At 37.2% G+C, this 18721-nt stretch overlaps 1 protein-coding gene across 4 annotated transcripts in view; it reads right to left on the bottom strand.

The window, feature by feature from the left end:
* EMCN (endomucin) overlaps positions 1-18372 on the bottom strand; it is a 128060-nt gene extending 109688 nt beyond the window's left edge. For all 4 annotated transcript variants that reach the window (XM_068975434.1, XM_068975436.1, XM_068975435.1 and 1 more), the window contains exon 1: positions 18190-18372. In XM_068975434.1, the coding sequence (XP_068831535.1) occupies positions 18190-18244 (55 nt within the window). In that variant the 5' untranslated portion in view covers positions 18245-18372. The remainder of the gene's footprint in view (positions 1-18189) is intronic.
* Positions 18373-18721: the final 349 nt, after the last annotated feature.

Below are 18721 nucleotides of genomic sequence, written 5' to 3'. Positions count from 1 at the left end.
CTGAGTTAGAGGAGAAACATTTAAGGCTGAGAGTGAAAAAACTGATCTGTGGCAGCCTAAATGGAATGAGAATCAGACAGTCCTTGCCACAAACATACATACCACAGACAGGGACACAGGTCCCCTGGAGGCGCAGCAGCTGGGAGCTGGAGTTAAGGGATTGTGGAGCAATCCCAGGGTGAGGGCTGCTGTTGACTGCAGAGAGACAGATTGAGGGGATGTGAGGGAGGAGACAGTGGTGGGAAATGCCAGTGGAGGAAAGCCAAGCAGACATGAAAGCAAGGCAATACTGCTGAGTCACATGTAAGGGGTGGAGCCATCACCATAGCCTCTCTCTCCCCACACGCCAGCATCGGCAGCTGAATAGAGAGGCTGGCCCATCAAACACGTGATGCACTGAACTACAGAGTAGGACCCTCCCCCAGGGTGCTCCTTAAAGTGCCTAAAGCGCTGATCTACAAAATAGGACCCCAGCCTGGAGGGCCCCTCTATGTGCCTGATGTGCCGAACAACAGGGAAAGACCTCATGCAAGGGAGCCCTCTCAGTGCCTGAATGGGCAGAGCTATGGAGAAAGATTGGTCAAAGAGGCCTTCTGATCACCAGCTACAAGAGGCTTGAAAAAAGATTGATAGGGCCATAACTCCTGTGGCAGAGTCAGTCTGTGTTCCTGCACACTCGGCGCTGCCAGGGTCCCCGCAAGTCAAGCAGCTGTGCCATCTTTACTCTCAACCCTCACTGGGGCAGAGCTGCCACATGGAAAAAAAAAAAAAAAAAGTCTTGCGTATATGTGCACAGGGTCACTTCGTTCATGTCCAACTCTTTGCGACCCTATAGACTGTGGCCTGCCAGGCTTCTCTGTCAGAGAGGGGGCTCTCCAGGCAAGAATACTGGAGTGTATTGACCAATTCTGGTCGTCATACTCTTCTAGAGCACTATATTTCCTGCTGCCCTAGCCTCCAATCCCCCTGAGTACCTGGTGCTGCCAGAACGTCTGCGACCCAAGCAGCTGCACCACCTCCTCGCCTGGCCCTCACAGGAGCAAACCCAAGTCCTCCAGGGCAGCCTCAGGAGCAAACCCCAGTGTCTGACCCACATGCAGAGGTGGACATAAAACCACAATTGAAAGCCAGGGGCAGTGTGGCTAAGGAAGAAGACCCCAAACGTTCCTACTAGCTGTACAAGCTGCAGACTGTGTCTATGGAATATATAAAAGAACACTGAGAGCTCCCACAAAATAAAACGTGCTAGTTTTGATAGCTGCGGACATTGGCGACAAGAACACACAGGAGTCAGACCAGATTAGAACCTGAGCTGCCCCCACAGCAGGTCCAGAGATCAGCCCAGTGTTGGAGGGCATCCTAGGGAGGTGAGCTGGACTGTGACTTCCAGTGAGGGAAAGGACTCTGAGAGCACTGACTCAAGAAAAACATTTATTGTTTTTATTTTTTGCCTTATTCTGTAGATTCTTTTGGATTTTTCCCCCTTTCCCCACCCCCTCTGTTGTAGTTGTCAATTTTATTGGTACTAAGAGATCCAATTAAGCTTTTGAGCTTCCTTTTTTTTTTTTTTTTTTTGGTTAGTCACAATTTTTACACTTCTTATAAACCTCTGCCTCTGTGTTGGACTTTTGCAGTTCTGTGGAGTTTTCCCTTCTTTTTCTTTTTTTAATTTTAATTTTTTAAACCTACTATTATTTTTTTCTACATTTATTCCTTTGTTTTCTTTTCCTACTGTTGTTTTACCCTTGCAGTTAATCTTTAACATATATAAATCTTCTTTAACTACCTATATTTAACTTTGCATATCTATTCTTTCTTTTTTTCTCTCCTCTCCTCTCAATATATTTATTAGTCTTATTTCCATTGCTTTATTCTCCAGTTGGCACCTTGCTTTAGTTTTGTTTTCCAGTTTGTGCTTTAGTTAGTTTTGTTCTTGTAGATAAAATTTTCGGTTTCCTTTGTTCACTGGGTCAATCTATTGTACTCTATTTTTGTTGGACTGTTTTGATTTTGATTATGGGTGTATATCAATCTGTGTACATTCAGTCACACTCTTTATTGTTGTTATAAACCTCTGTCTCTATGTTGTGCTTTGCAGTTCTGTGGAGTTTTCTTTTTTACCCCTTTTTTCCTTTCTCATCCCTTTTTTTTTCTTTTCTCTTTATAACTTTAATTTTTTAACCTATTTTTTTCTACATTTATTCTTTCATTTTCCTTTCCTACTGTTCTTTTCCCCTTGCAGCTAATCTTTAATGTATATAAACCTTCTTTATCTACCTCTATTTAACTTTGGATATCTGTTCTTTCTTTCTTTTCTTTCCTCTCAACATATTTGTTAGATTGTTTTCATTGTTTTATTCCCCACTTGGCACCTTGTTTAGTTTTCGTTTCCAGTTTGTGCTTTAGTTAGTTTGGTTCTTAACTGGTAAATATATTTTTTTATTTCTTTGCCTGGTCTACCTACAGCACTTTATTTTTGTTGGACTATTTTGACTTTGCTCAGCGGTGTATATGTATAAGTGTGTATTCCATTATTTTATTACATTTACTTGATTTTGTAACTGCCATTTGTCTGGGGTTCATCTTTGGCTTCTCATTTTTGGATATTTGTTTTAATCTCACTTAATACCATAACAAACCACTTGTAGAATCTTTGTTCCTGATCAGAGATCAAGCCTGAGCCTTTGGAGTTCAGTTCAGTTCAGCCGCTCAGTCGTGTCAGACTCTTTGTGACCCCATGAATCGCAGTACGCCAGGTCTCCCTGTTCATCACCATCTCCCAGAGTTCACTCAGACTCACGTCCATCGAGTCTGTGATGCCATCCAGCCATCTCATCCTCGGTCATCCCCTTCTCCTCCTGCCCCCAATCCCTCCCGGCATCAGAGTCTTTTCCAATGAGTCAACTCTTCTCATGAGGTGGCCAAAGTACTGGAGCTTCAGCTTTAGCATCATTCCTTTGAAAGAAATCCCAGGGTTGATTTCCTTCAGAATGGACTGGTTGGATCTCCTTGCAGTCCAAGGGACTCTCAAGAGTCTTCTCCAACACCACAGTTCAAAAGCATCAATTCTTTGGTGCTCAGCCTTCTTCACAGTCCAACTCTCACATCCATACATGACCACAAGAAAAACAATAGCCTTGACTAGATGGACCTTAGTCAGCAAAGTAATGTCTCTGTTTTTCAATATACTATCAAGGTTGGACATAACTTTTCTTCCAAGGAGTAAGCGTCTTTTAATTTCATGGCTGCAGTCACCATCTGCAGTGATTTTGGAGCCCCCAAAAATAAAGTCTGACACTGTTTCCACTGTTTCCCCATCTATTTCCCATGAAGTGACAGGACCAGATGCCATGATCTTCGTTTTCTGAATGTTGAGCTTAAAGCCAACATTTTCGCTCTCCTCTTTCACTTTCATCAAGAGGCTTTTTAGTTCCTCTTCACTTTCTGCCATAAGGGTCATCTCTTCTGTCTACCTGAGATTATTGATATTTCTCCCGGCAATCTTGATTCCAGCTTGTGTTTCTTCCACCCCAGCATTTCTCATGATGTACTCTGCATAGAAGTTAAATAAGCAGGGTGACAATATACAGCCTTGACGTACTCCTTTTCCTATTTGGAACCAGTCTGTTGTTCCATGTCCAGTTCTAACTATTGCTTCCTGACCGGCATACAAATTTCTCAAGAGGCAGGTTAGGTGGTCCGGTATTCCCATCTCTTTCAGAATTTTGTATAGTTTATTGTGATCCACACAGTCAAAGGCTTTGGCATAGTCAATAAAGCAGAAATAGATGTTTTTTCTGGAACTCTCTTGCTTTTTCCATGATCCAGCGGATGTTGGCAGCTTGATCTCTGGTTCCTCTGCCTTTTCTAAAACCAGCTTGAACATCAGGGAGTTCACGTTTCATGTATTGCTGAAGCCTGGCTTGGAGAATTTTGAGCATTACTTTAGCCTTTGGAGTAGAAGCACTGATTCCAAGATCCAAGACTACCAGAGAACTAACCCTAGGGAGTATCAATTAGTGAGAACTCCCACAAAGGAAACCACTTGAAAACAAAACCTGGCATCATCCACCCACCAGTAGCATCTTGTGCAGGATGCCTCACCTAGAAAACACACAAAACAAAAATACAAACCCAGTCTTCAGCAGACAGGATTACAACTCAGCCTTGCCCATCAGAGGAAAAACAAACAAACAAACAAAAACAACACATGTCTCACCCTATTAAAAGCTTATACAAACCACTGTGCTAACCTTAGGAGAGTAGAAACCAAAAGGAAGAAAGAATTCAACCTTCTTCAAGGAAAGAATTCAACTTTCATTGAAGCCTGGGAAAAGGAGACCTCAAAAACATTAAGTTAAAAAACAAATCATGAAAAGACTGAGAAATAGTACACAAATGAAGGAACAAACTAGAAAGACAGAATTCCAAATGGATGAAGAGGAAATAGGCAGACTATCTGAAAAATAATTCAGAATAATGATAGTAAAGATGATCAAAAACCTTGAGAGAAAAATGGAGAAAATGCAAGAATCAATTAACAAACATCTAGAAGAATTAAAGAATAAACATACAGAGAAAAACAACATAATCACTGAAATTAAAAATACTCCAGAAGGAATCAATAGAAGAATATCTGAAGCAGAAGAACAAATCGGTGAGCTGGAAGATAAAATGGTGGAAATAACTTCTGAAGAGCAGGATAAAGTAGAAAGAATGAAAAGAACTTAGGATAGTCTCAGAGACTTCTGGGAGTATATCAAACATGCCAACATTCAAATTATAGGGGTCCCAGAAAAAGAAGAGAAGAAAGTATCTGAGAAAACTTTTGAAGAGATTATAGTTGAAAATATCCCTAACATGGAAAAGGAAATAGTCAATCAAGTCCAAGAGGCATGAAGAGTCCCATACAGGATAAACCCAAGGAGAAACACCCCAAGACACATACTAATCAAACTAACAAAGACTAAACACAAACAAAGATTATTAAAAGCAGCAAGGGAGAAGCAACAAGTAACATACAAGGGAAACCCCATGCACTTAACAGCTGATCTTTCAGCAGAAACTCTGCAGGCCAGAATGGAGTGGCAGGATATATTTAAAGTACTGAAAGAGAAAAATCTACAGCCAAGATTTCTATAACCAGCAAGGATCTCATTCAAAATTGATGGAGAAATAAAAAGCTTCTCAGACAAGAAAAAGCTAAGACAATTCAGTACCACCAAACCAGCTTTACAACAAATGCTAAAGGGACTTACATAGTCAAGACATACAAGAAAAGGAAAAGATCTATAAAATCAACCCTAAACAATTAAGAAAATGTAAGCAGATTAAATGCTCCAATCAAAAGACACAGACTGGCTAAATGGATACAAAAACAAGACCAATATATATGCTGTCTACAAGAAACCCACTTCAGACCTAAAGACACATTTAGACCGAAAGTGAGAGGATGGAAAATATATTCCATGCAAATGGAAAGCAAAAGAAAGCTGGAGTAGCAATCTTCATATCAGACAAAATAGACCTTAAAATAAAGAATATTACAAGAGATAAGGAAGGACACTACATAAGGATCAAGGAATGAATTCAAGAGGAAGACATAGCAATTTTAAATATTTATGCATACAACATAGAAAACCCTCGATACATAAGACAAACACAAACAGACATAAAAGGAGAAATTGACAATAACGTAATAATTGTAGGAGACTTTAACACCCCACTTACACCAATGGACAGATCACCAAAACAGAAAATTAATAACTAAACACAAGTCTTAAATGATACTTAGATGAGATGAATCTCATTGATATCTTCAGGACATTCCATCTAAATGCAGAAGAATACACCTTCTTCTCAAATGCACATGGAATATTCTCCAGAATAGACTACATCTTGGGTCACAAATCAAAACTCAGTAAATTTAAGAAAATTGAAATCATAGCAAGCATCTTCTCTGACCACAGTGCTATGAGACTAGATAACAATTACAAGAGAAAAACTGTAAGAAACATAGACACATGGAGATTAAATAACACATTTCTAAATAACCAACAGGTTACTGAAAAAATCAAAAAGGAAATCAAAAAGTTTCTAGAAACGAATAACAATGGAAACATGACAACCCAGCAAAAGTAGTTCTAAGAGCAATACAATCCTACCTCAAGAAACAAGAAAAACACTGAATAGACAACCTAAATTTACATCTAAAACAACTGAAAAAATAAGAAAAAAAAATAGTAGAAGGAAAAAAATCATAAAGATCTGAGCAGAAATAAATGAAAAAGAAAAGAAGCATAGTAGATTAATAAAACTAAAAGCTGGTTCTTTAAGAAGATAGACAAAATTGACAAGCCTTTAGCCAGGCTCATCAAGGAAAAAAAGAGAGAAGACTCAAGTCAACAAAATTAGAAATGAAAAAGGGGAGGTTACAACAGACAATACAGAAATACAAAGGATTATAAGAGACTGTTATGAACTATATGGCAATAAAATAGATAACCTGGAAGAAATGGACAGATTCTTAGAAAAGTTCAAATTTCCAAGACTAAACCAGGAAGAAATAGAAATTATGGACAACCCATTTACAAGCACTGAAATTGAAGCTACGATTAAAAAAAAAAAAATCTTCCAAAAAACAAAAGCCCAGGATCAGATGGCTTCACAGGAGAATTCTATCAAACATTTAGAGAAGTGCTAATGCCTATCCTTCTAAAACTCTTTTTAAAAATTGCAGAGGAATGAACACTTCCAAACTCATTCTAAGAGGCCACCATTACCCTGATACCAAAAGCAGACAAAGACACCAAAAAAAAAAAAAAAAAAAGAAAGAAAGAAAGAAAGAAAGAAAGAAAACTACAGGCCAATATCAATGGTGAATGAAGATGTAAAAATCCTCAACAAACATTTAGCAAACACAATTCAGCAACACATCAAAGAGCTCATACACCATGATCAAGTTGAGTTTATTCCAGGGATGCAAGGATTCTTCAATATACACAAATCAAACAATATGCTATACCATATTAACAAATTGAAAGATAAAAACCATATGATAATAGATGCAGAAACAGCCTTTGACAAAGTTCAGCACCCATTTATGAGTAAAACTCTTCAAAAAAATGGGCATAGAAGGAACCTACCTCAAAATACTAAGGGCCATATATGATAAGCCTACAGAAAACATTATTCTCAATGGTGAAAAACTGAAAGTATCCCCCCTAAGATCAGGAACAAGTCAATGGGGCCCATTTTCACCACTATTATTCAACATAGCTCTGGAAGTCCTAGCTACAACAATAAGAGATGAAAAAGAAATAAAATGAATCCAGGTTGGAAAAGTAGAAGTAAACCTCTCACTGTTTGCAGATGACATGATAGAGTACATAGGAAACCCTAAAGATACTATCAGACAATTACTAGAGCTAATCAGTGAATTAAGCAAAATTTCAGGATACAAAATCAATATAAATAAATCACTTGCATTTCTATATACTAACAATGAAAAATCAAAAAGAGAAATTAAGGAATAAATCTCATTCAACATTGCAACAAAGATTAAATATCTAGGAAGAAACTTACCTAAGGAAACAAAAGAACTGTACACAGAAAATTATCAGACCCCAATGAAAGAAATCAAAGATGACATAAACAGATAGGGAGATATATATTCTATGTTCCTGGATAGAAATAATCAATATTGTGAAAATGACTATACTACCAAATACAATCTACAGATTCACTGTGATCCCTATCAAATTACCAATGGCATGCTTCACAAAACTATAACAAAAAATTTTACAATTCATAGGGAAACATAAAAGATCCCAGATAGACAAAGCAGTCTTGAGAAAGAAGAATGGAGCTGGAGGAATCAACCTTCCTGACTTTAGATTATACTACAAAGCTACAGTCATCAAGACAATATGGTACTGGCACAAAGGCAGAAATATAAACAAATGGAACAAGATAGAAAGTCCAGAAATAAACCCATGTATCTATGGGTACTTTATTTTTGACAAAGGTGGCAACAATATGCAATGGGGCAAAGACAGCCTCTTCAAAAAATGGTGCTGGGAAAACTGGACAGCCATATGTAAAAGAATGAAATTAGAACACTTCCTAACACCATACACAAAAATAAACTCAAATTTTTGGACTAAAGACCTAAATGTAAGACCAGAAACTATAAAACTCTTAGAGGAAAACAGAGGCAGAACACTTGATGACATAAAACAAAGCATGATTCTTTGTGATCCATCTCCTAGTTTTTGAGTTATGGGAATAAAAACAAAAGTAAACAAGTGGGACCTGATTAAACTTAAAAGCTTTTGCACAGCAAAGAAAACTATAAGCAAGATGAAAAGACAACCCCCAGAATAGGAGAAAATAATAGCAAATGAAACAACTGACAAAAGATTAATTTCCAAAATATACAAGCAGCTCATACAACTCAATACCAGAAAAACGAACAACCCAATCAAAAAGTGGGGAAAACACCTAAACAGACATTTCTCCAAATAAGACATACAGATGGTTAACAAAGACATGAAAAGATGCTCAACAGTGCTCATTATTAGAGAAATGCAAATCAAAACTACAATGAGATATCATCTCATACCAGTCAGAATGGCCATTATTAAAAAGTCTACAAACAGTAAATACTGGAGAGGGTGTGGAGAAAAGAGAACACTTTTGCACTGTTGGTGGGAATGTAAATTGATACAGCCACTATGGAAGACAGAATGGAGATCCCTTAAAAATCTAGGAATAAATCCACCATATGACCCAGCAATCCCACTCCTAGGCATATACCCTGAGGAAACCAAAACTGAAAAGGACACATATCCCATTGTTCATTACAGCACTATTTGCAATAGCTAGAACATGGAAGCAACATAGATGTCCATCAACAGATGAATGGATAAAGACATGTGGTACCTATTCACAATGGAATATTACTCAGCCATAAAAAGGAAACATTTGAATCAGTTCTAATGAGGTGGATGAACCTAGAACCTATTATTCAGAGTGAAATAAGTCAGAAAGAGAAAGATAACAATTGTATTCCAACGCATATATACAGAATCTAGAAAAATGGTACCGATGAATTTATTTACAGGGAAACAATGGAGAAACTGACATAGAGAACAGACTTATGGACATGGGGAGAGGGGAGGAGAGGGTGAGATGTACGGAATGTGTAACATGGAAACTTACGCCACCATATGTAAAATAGATAGCCAACGGGAATTTGCTGTATATCTCAGAAACTCAAATAGGGGCTCTGTATCAACCAGAGGGGTAGAATGAAAAGGGAGATTGGAGGGAGGTTCAAAAGGGAGGTGACATGTGTATACCTATGGCTGATTGATGTTGCAGTTTGACAGAAAACAGCAAAATTCTGTAAAGCAATTATCCTTCAGTAAAAAATAAATTAATTACAAGAAAATTAAAGAAAAAAAAAAAACCACTGAATTTTTGGAAGGAGGGATAAATAGGGGATGTCTCATTGTGGGATAGAGGGATAGTCACAATAGCCTTGAGCTGACAAGTGCAGGAGTGGCCTCAGCTCCCCAGGGTAAGTGTCTGAGAGTTCAGTATCTATGTCCTGACACTTTCTAAATTCCCTGGAGGGCTGACTTCACGGTTCAAACCACACATATACAAACACACAAACATATGCACATAAAATCATTTCTTTTTCCACTTCAGTTAAAAATAAGTTCAATGTGTGATACAAATGATTTCCTGTGTTTTGTGTGTGTGAGTTTTATAACTTGGGTATGATCTCAACACCTGGTAATTCAAATGTGTAGCAGCCATAAACATATTTAAAGATACATGATTCAAACAGTCATAATGGGTTGGCAGTTAAAGGCCCAGCCAGTTAGAAAGAATTCTCAAATTTATGAAATGTGTTCTTCATCTGTTGATTCCATGAGTTAAATATTAGGTGGCATATTAATAACTAAATTTTAATAGTGAGTTATGACCTACAGAGCATCTAAAATAGGTTTTCCACTTAGCATTTAACACCAGTATTCTGTCAGAATGATTGTTTTTCTCATTTTTAGATATAGAAACTGAGGATAACAAGCATATAGAATCTTGGCCGACTTTAGCATACTAAGAAGCTGGATCCAAAGTTGGTTTTCACATTAAGGCCAAAGTTCCTTCCACTAACATATCCCACCTCTCAGAGTAAGCAATGCTCAATACTTTAGGACAGGAAATCATATTTGAGAAAGTTGACAATCTCAGTCTGAAAAGTTAGAATTTTCATTAAATACATATACAATTTTGCTTATTAATTTGAGTGATTAGTTTACACATGGAGTTAAATAACTTACAAACCTTAAAGGGATACTAGATAATACACCAGTTTGTATATGTCAAATTGTGCCATATATAATGTGGTTAAGAACATAACTGGCAATTATATTCCAATCCAACATCAGTTCCATTGTGAAAATTTTTTATGTACTGATTTTTCTCTTTGTGAGAATCCTCATTGTAATTATTTAAATATTTGCTGATCCTAGATTGAAATCAACTTGGCAATGAAGTAGTTTATCTAAGGAATGGGATATTATAAACTGTAGGATTCTGAGTTCTCAAGTTCAGCAAAACATAGAGTCACTGTACACTGGAATACTATTCTTGGTGTTTATGTATATTACCTCCCATGATCTTTCTAATGTCCCCATGAGGTAAGACTGTATTCATCCATGTTTTATAGCTGAAAAAGTTGAAGGTTAAGTAACTTGCCCAAGTTCACACAGAAAGTGGCAGAGCTGGAATTTGAATCCAGACTGTCTGGCTCCAGAAGAATTATAAATGTGACACTAGGTAATTAATTACCAATAGTTATTTCCTTTTCACTTCTTTCCTTCTCTTTTAAGTCCTATATTAGCTTCACTGACATTTATATTAGAACAAAGAACATTTTTTTTCAACCAACACAATAGTGGGTAGGTAGGGAAATGCCTAAAATTTCTTTCAACTCAATCATTAAAAATTAATTGAATTCAGGATATTCAGAGGCTAATTATCACTAAGTAGAAACTCATTCATTGCATTGCAGTCTTAGTTTAAAGTTTACAGGTCCTGAAGGTGCTTTGAGAGGCAGCAGTGCTTCTAAATTACTCAAGTAGTGAGTCTCTACCCTTAATCTTTTCAGTTAGAAAAACTCAACTTATTGCAGTTCCACTACACTGGAGGACAGCAAGCTAGAAGGGAAATTTTGAAGCACAGTGTTCTCTGATTTTAAGCACTATCACTCTATCATAACTTTAACTCTCTCCAAGCCTCAGTGTTATAATCAGTAAAATGGAAATGATAAAATAGGCCTTGAAATGTGATAGAAGGCATATAAAGTGCCAGCCACCACAAACAGTAGATGTCAGTAGATGTTGTGACAATATTTATCTGGGTTAACTTAGACCAGACCCAGTTGTGATCACCATTCTCCGGGTTTTGACACACTAATTTAGGTTGGGGCCAGAATATGACTGATTAAACAGAATAAAAATCACTTTACATTTTAGATGAAAGTGAAAGTGTTAGTCACTCAGTTGTGTCCAACTCTTTGTGACCCCACAGACTCCAGGCTCCTCTGTCCATGGAATTCTCCAGGCAAGAATACTGGAGTGGGTAGCCACATTTCAGAAGAGCAGAACATTATGAGTAAAATCAATGTCATTGACATTTTGACTATCGACCTTGCAATATAATTCATTACTGACTCTATACAGACAGATGATTGCCTTAGAAAAGGACTTGCTTGGAATACTGTTTAATTTATTCAACAAAAGCTTTTTCACTTTTTTTTTTTTTCTTGAAGTGAAGAGGACGAAAGGTAGTGAATATCAACTAGAGTATCAGAGAAATTCTAGTATAATTTATATACATTATCATCCAAGCCAAAATGTTCCCATCAAAAAATTATAAATCCTGGCTTTCTCAAAAAGCAGAGCCAAACAAGGGTTTGTGTACAATTTGTAGAGGAAAGTAATCTCAGAAAAAGGAGCAGAGAACTAAAACAGTGAAATTGGAGCAGCCATAGGAAAGAAAAGCATTCACTGGTCCCATTCTTCTTTTTGGCAAAGGCTACAGTGCTAAGGCTCTTATACATCTAGCTCAGATACACAACCGTGCCAGGCAGGGTTCTGTAAGTGAAGCATGCCTTAGGATCAGAACAACAGCAGACAGGGAAGCAAGAGATACTCATTCATGTGAGACAAGATACTGTCAGGCTACACCTGACAGGTTGCCATAGCAATGGTTAGACTAAACACATCCCGAGAGGATGTAGGTGGCTGCTTCTATTTAGAGACTGGTTATGATTATCCCTACTGATATGCCATGCCACAAGACACAAAATCTCTATTGATGTTTAGAAAACTCCTTTTTTATGGTTGCTGAAATTGTGGAATCATATAGTGGCCTCTCTAAATGTAACTGACATCACTAATGTTTCCCATGCTACTGCTGATATGTGTGCAACAGTAGCAAAAAGATCTTATTTGTCAACTAAAAGAACTTCTTTGAACACTCAACAGGCATTATTATCCTAGCCTGATAGAGCTATAGTGACCCACAGGAATTCAGCAACAGGAAAGGAGACACTCATTACACAGGAATTGAATGGAATGTCGCTTAGAGTAAATTCCTGCTTTGACATTCAGTGTTTAGAAAAGCATATCTCAAATTGTTCTCAGAAGTGACGAGGAAGTTGGAAAGTAATGACCAAGACAAAAAGAATATAAAGAACTTGGATTAGACAATTATTCGCAAGTTAAAGTATTTCCCTGAAGCTTGAACTCCAACTTCATCAATGAAAAGGAAAGGATGGGCAATTATCCAGTAAATTAGAAGCTCTCTGAAACCTTCAAATGTTTATCTTTTTTCCCTCAGTATACAAATAATTATGAACAGCAAGATAAAACTGCCAGACAATTTGCTGACAACTGTTATGAATCTCTTGGAAATAAAAATTCTAGAATGACCACTTCTATTTTTAGACAGAGATCATTGATTAAAAAGAAAAAAAGTGGCGTAAAGAAAAAATGCAAAATAAATGGCTAGGAAACTGAATACTTCTCCCATTGAATTTGTTTCCACACTGGTTCACTCTTTTTAGAAGAGGTCACCCATCTCAGGTAAGTTCTATCGGTAAGTGTCTAGGAGGAAGTAATGAGTACGATAATCTGCTCTGAAGTAACTAATTAATGATGTATGATATTTATTTGATTTTCTTCCAAATTCTCTTTTGTGAGCTTTGCTTTAAGGAAAAAAAGCCATTTTGTATTTTTGAGAAGTGAGAAGCAAGGTTTCTCCTTAAATATCTATAAATTTAAGAAAATATTACATAAAATATTTGACATCCAAAAAAGACATGAAACATTCAATTGACCAAAAACTTCATTTGGGTTTTTCTATAACATCTTACGGAAAAATCCAAATGAAGTTTTTGGCCTACCCAATAGAATCAGTTCTATTCAGATATCCTTTCCTCACAATGATTATGGTCAGAGTAGCTTATCCTTCCAGATTTGCTGTAAATTACTATTAGCTGATACTAAGTCGTCTACCTATCCCTATCATCTCCTCTGCTACAGTTTGGAAATGACTTACTTTGATAAGAAGCCCCTTTCCTTATATTTGGTGCTCACTTCTATAGCCAGGAATCAAAATAATCCACTTGTTTTCATGTTATGTTCTGTGATTCATATCTGTCCATAACCTTTTCACAAGGATAAGATGTGTGGTTAGTTGCTCAGTCATGTCTGACTATGGGACCCCATAGACTATAGACCGCCAAGCTCCTCTGTCCCTGGGGATTCTCCAGGCAAGAATACTGGAATGGGTTGCTATGCCCTCCTCCAAGGGAATCTTCGCTACCCAGGGATCAAATCTAGGTATCCTGCATTGCAGGCAGATTCTTTGCCATCTGAGCCACTAGGAAGCCCTTTCACAAAGATAAGGTTGTAAACAATAAGTGATTATCAGATGAAGACATTAAAAATGAAAAAAAAAAGAATAATATGTCATGCATTTAGGTATTCATTCAGCTTCTCATATCCTTATTATGTTTAGAACTTTTACTACACAAGTTATAATAAAAATGACCTTTACTTTCAAGGTGCTTATAGTCTGGTAGAGGAGATATGCACACAAATGACTATGAAAATAAGTGCCACAAGTCAGTTATAAATATCAACATTCAGAAGAGAAACAAATTGCTTCTCTATGTTGCTCATCTTCCTCTGGGCAGGACAAGACTAAAAACTCTTGGGAAACAAGTGTAAAGAACACTCATTTCTCACCATCACCTCCAGGCACAGGTGGGCAACTATGCAGCAGACAAATTTAATCTATCCTTGGCCACCTCTATTTGAGTATTTCATTAGGATTTCAAACTCACCATGTCCAAAATCAAATTCACCTAAACCATTTCCTCCTATCTTTTCCCAGCCCTGGTGCCAATCTATTTCCCAATTTCTGTTATTCAAATAACATTCTCTTTACATCTCAGTTATTTTTTCTCATAATCAATCAATAATATGTCAGATCACAAACTGTCTACCTCCTTAAAGCTCTTCATTGACCCTTCTTTTCATTTTATTGATTTGTAATACGATTTGCACCATTTTTTTAGTTTTTCTTTATCTTGACAATAATAGTCTAATCTTTATCCTGCTGACATAATTCTCATGCTCAAACACACTTAGAGTCTTCAAAATAGTTAACTATCTGAGTCAATGTTTCTAACCTTGGCATTCAACATATTCTGAGACTATATTTCCAACACATAACCTCTGTTCAACCTGTCACCTCCTAATATTTCTAGACTAGAACATAGTGCTTTAAAGTTCCGACTCAAGAAATTTCATCCATCCAGGATCTCCAGTTTTTCAAGTTTCAAAGTTTATCATAATTTCCATTTTTATATGAAGGCTTTGTTGATATTCCTACACTCCAAACTAAGCTAATTGTAAATTCTCCATAAACATTATTTACAACTTAAGACTTCTAATATAATCAAACTTATAAATTGGGGTTAGAGTTAGGGTTGGAGGATGAGCCAACTATTTGACTCATCCTCCTCTTCCCCACTTCTAGGGCAATAATTGAGTCTTATTGATCTCTATAAACCCCAGCATCTAGCATAGTATCTGTCTTATAGTGTATTCAATCTGTTTTTTCCCCTTGAAATAGAATGTTCAACCCCTAACAAATAAATTTCAACAAGCAGTTAAATTCATCTTCAGATACCAATAATGTGATGTTCGTTCTGCTTGCAAAAGCCTTAAACATTTTAATATTTCCTAAGTTAATGCAAAGTTCAAAGAGGCAAATGACACTTGAAAAATAAATTACTTCCAGGGCCTCCTTTTTCTTGGAATCCTTCTTCACTTAATTTTTCTCATTCCTGACAGTCAAAAACTCATCAATCTAGACTTAAAAGCCAGAGGAGCTTAAAAGCCACTGTAGGGGTCTGTTCAGTTTTAAATACAATTTAGAAAACCTTGAGAAAGAATGACAGTTCCTTTTCAGGAAGCTCCCATACATATTTCAATAGAACAGCTCTCCAGATTAGAGATTGTAAAATATTATACCACCAACGAAGTAATAGAAAAAGTCACTCACTGCCATGCAGAAAGATTTCCTTGATTTTCACGAAGAGTACAAAAGACTATATTGTATTTATTTAAATCTGAGACTGACAAAAAAATCAGAAAGAAAAAGAAAAGTAGTCAATTTCTCTGAAAGATCATTATTTGGAATGGAATAAATTACCATGCAAAAAAAAAAAAATTATCATGCCAAAAAACCCAAAAAAACATGGACCTTCTTGACAACTTGTGAATTTAAGGCAGATGAAATGCCTCCCTCTGTACCCCGATAATCAACTCTGCTGATGAAATATGTTAAGTATTCTAAGCTTGGGGAACATATAAAGCTTTGAAATCAATGTGTTTCCGGTACAGGGGATTAGGAAAAGAACTTAATAAATCAGCTTAGGAAATGCTTCATTTCCTGTACCATATCTGGGAAGGAAAACATAAAACAGGCAGAACCAGGTGCAGCAAAATCATGTAAGTGGATGGGAAAATCTCTTCCAATCCCTTCTGGACTTCACTCAGCTGGTCAATTTATGCTCCCTGGAGCTAGTGCTTCTTTTTCTAGAATAAATGGGGTAGATTTTACAGACACTTGCCTTAAATTCACAAAGGCTCATTGACAGAGGCTGAAGCAGACAGTCATTATGTAACTGTTGTCTCTGCTCAAATGAGAAATTATTTTAGTTGGGTTAAAAGTTCCTTAGAAAGAAGATACTACTAGCAGAGAGGTTGGTATCATTGCCAGTGAGCTAACAGACCTTGGTATTTTCTTAACATGACCATACCAGAAAAAGAAAAAAAACTGCCAGGTAATCTCTGGGTTATCCTTCACATTTCCATCCTCCTTACAGTCAGGTTTTGCAGCCTGCTTCTATGGATTCTATTCCAATTTGCTTTCAGAAATACATGTGATCCATTCAGAGTTTAACAATGCAAGGGACGTAGTGTACTTATTGATGCTTGCAGACCTGGGATGGCAAGAAGCTGAACTCAGACATTCAGAATTTACATTGACCTGACACGTGTTTATGAGCAGTGTTTCTCATAGCACCGATTCTGATCAATCTCTCCCATGCAAACTGCAGGGTTATTTATAAGCTAGTGCATTGATTCCTGTGTCACCTCATGAATAATTTTTGTTCAGAAAAAATCAGAACTTTGTAAATCATCTAAGCTAAATTTTGGTCTTGATACCCACTGCAGCTTAAATCTGGAAGCTCCCAGATGGGCTGTAATCAATTGTATATGATTTTGTAGTGTTTGGATATTTGTCCTAAATGTATACACATATTTTGAGAAATTAAAGATAAATATTGTTCAAGAAGGAATGTGTTTATTTTTTCTTACATGATCACTGCAAATTGGAATTTTATAATCAGTGGAATTTTGAAAAAAGCACATGAAAAATAAAATTAGGGGCTGTGCTGGTAGCTGAGATGGTAAAGAATCCACCTGCAATGTGGGAGACCTGTGTTCAATCCCTGGGTTAGGAAGACCTCCTAGAGGAGGGCATGGGAAAATAAAATTAGAATTGAGGTGTTTTTTTTTTTTTTCCAGGGCTCCTCAGAGTCAGAATTAATGTGTCCCAACTGTGTTCTTTTATGATAACATTTTGTAGTTTGGTTTTTGCACTTATTAAATCTGTCTTGTGTTAGAATTACATGTTTATTTCTCCCAGTGGTGTATTTACCACTGTGGGCAAGGACAATGTCTTACTCATTTTTGCATACCTTGTACTGCCGAGTACATGGTGGGAGCCTAATAAATATTGATTAAATTTAATTACTTACAGTAAATCTCTCCAGAAAGGTTAAAAGTCAAATGTAATCATTTCTTGCAACTGGTTATTAATATAGTCAGGGCTTATATAGGTGCATATATATATTCTTTAAGTCTCAGAACCTGCAGTCAATCAGTAGGATTTTTATGTCTATAAATTTCCTGCAATGTTATGCAAAATATTGTACATACATGTGTAGATATGTGCTATACACTTTAATCAAGTGACTCTCCTCCTTTCTCACCCTCCCCTCTCAAGATATTAAGATTCACTTCCCCAGGGGGCTTTATCCAACCTCTCATTTTATCAGAGCCAGAAAATAGTTGGGACAAATAATTGGCCAGCAACTGCAACACAACATTTCTGATTATTACAGCCTTTCACCATACATGACAACCTTCTTATATCTAGACTTACATCTGAAAAGGGAACATTTTTTAGAAATAGCCCATTTTTAACCAGCATATGATTCTCAGATTGTGACTTTCCAAAAAGGCTACTGTACATTCCCAGCACCTTTAGGATGCCATGAAACACACTGGAAGGCCGCTGCGGCAGCAAACGTTTTCCTTCAGTGAAAACAAGCATGCTCTCTGTGGTGCCTTTTCCGTGCAGTCTCCACCCACACGCACACGCTCAGCTCAGCAAATGCACTGCTGCATATGCATTCCAGGGCAAACTCCCTGAAGGTAAACTGAGGCTCAAAGCATCTGACAGGTGGTTTCTAATCCACACCATCAGAAAAACAAGAGAAAACAGTACCTGGGTTTTGCTTACCGCTAGAAATACTGGACAGAAGAAGACAAAAGATGGTGCCTTGAAGCAGCTTCATAGTGCCCGAGGATGGTCACAGCGGCTCCTCTCTCCAGAGTCAGGCAGGGACAACACCCTCCCAGCCTGGCAGTGCCTTAGCAAATGGAAAAGGTGTGCTGGATGTGAACAGCCACTGCCCATTCCTACTTATTTCGGAGGCTCTGATAAAGAACGGGAGGAAATGCACACACTCCCTTTGGGAGTTCAACAGAGAGGAGATTTATTGTTTCAGCCCCTTACAGGAACTCTTTTTTTTTTTCCTCTTCCTTTGGCAGCCACTTGTGTTTTTGTTACTACATTATTTTGTTCTTCTTCAACAAAAAGGTCAGGACGGGTTTTGAACAGAAAGAGATCTTTCTTGAGAATGGATCATACAGGCTTTCTAACTTTTGTTTTGAAAGTGTGTTTTGGAGTGATTATAAAGAGGCCTCATTAAACAGTGACTCGGTTTGGATAAAGAGGCTTTAACCGCCTGAGGGTTAAATTTTAAAGCAGA

This window comes from Capricornis sumatraensis, chromosome 7, assembly GCF_032405125.1.
Source record: "Capricornis sumatraensis isolate serow.1 chromosome 7, serow.2, whole genome shotgun sequence".
Classification (NCBI taxonomy): Eukaryota; Metazoa; Chordata; class Mammalia; order Artiodactyla; family Bovidae; genus Capricornis; species Capricornis sumatraensis.
The sequence above is the reverse complement of the archived record's forward strand: the minus strand, read 5'-3'. Positions and strand labels throughout refer to the sequence as shown.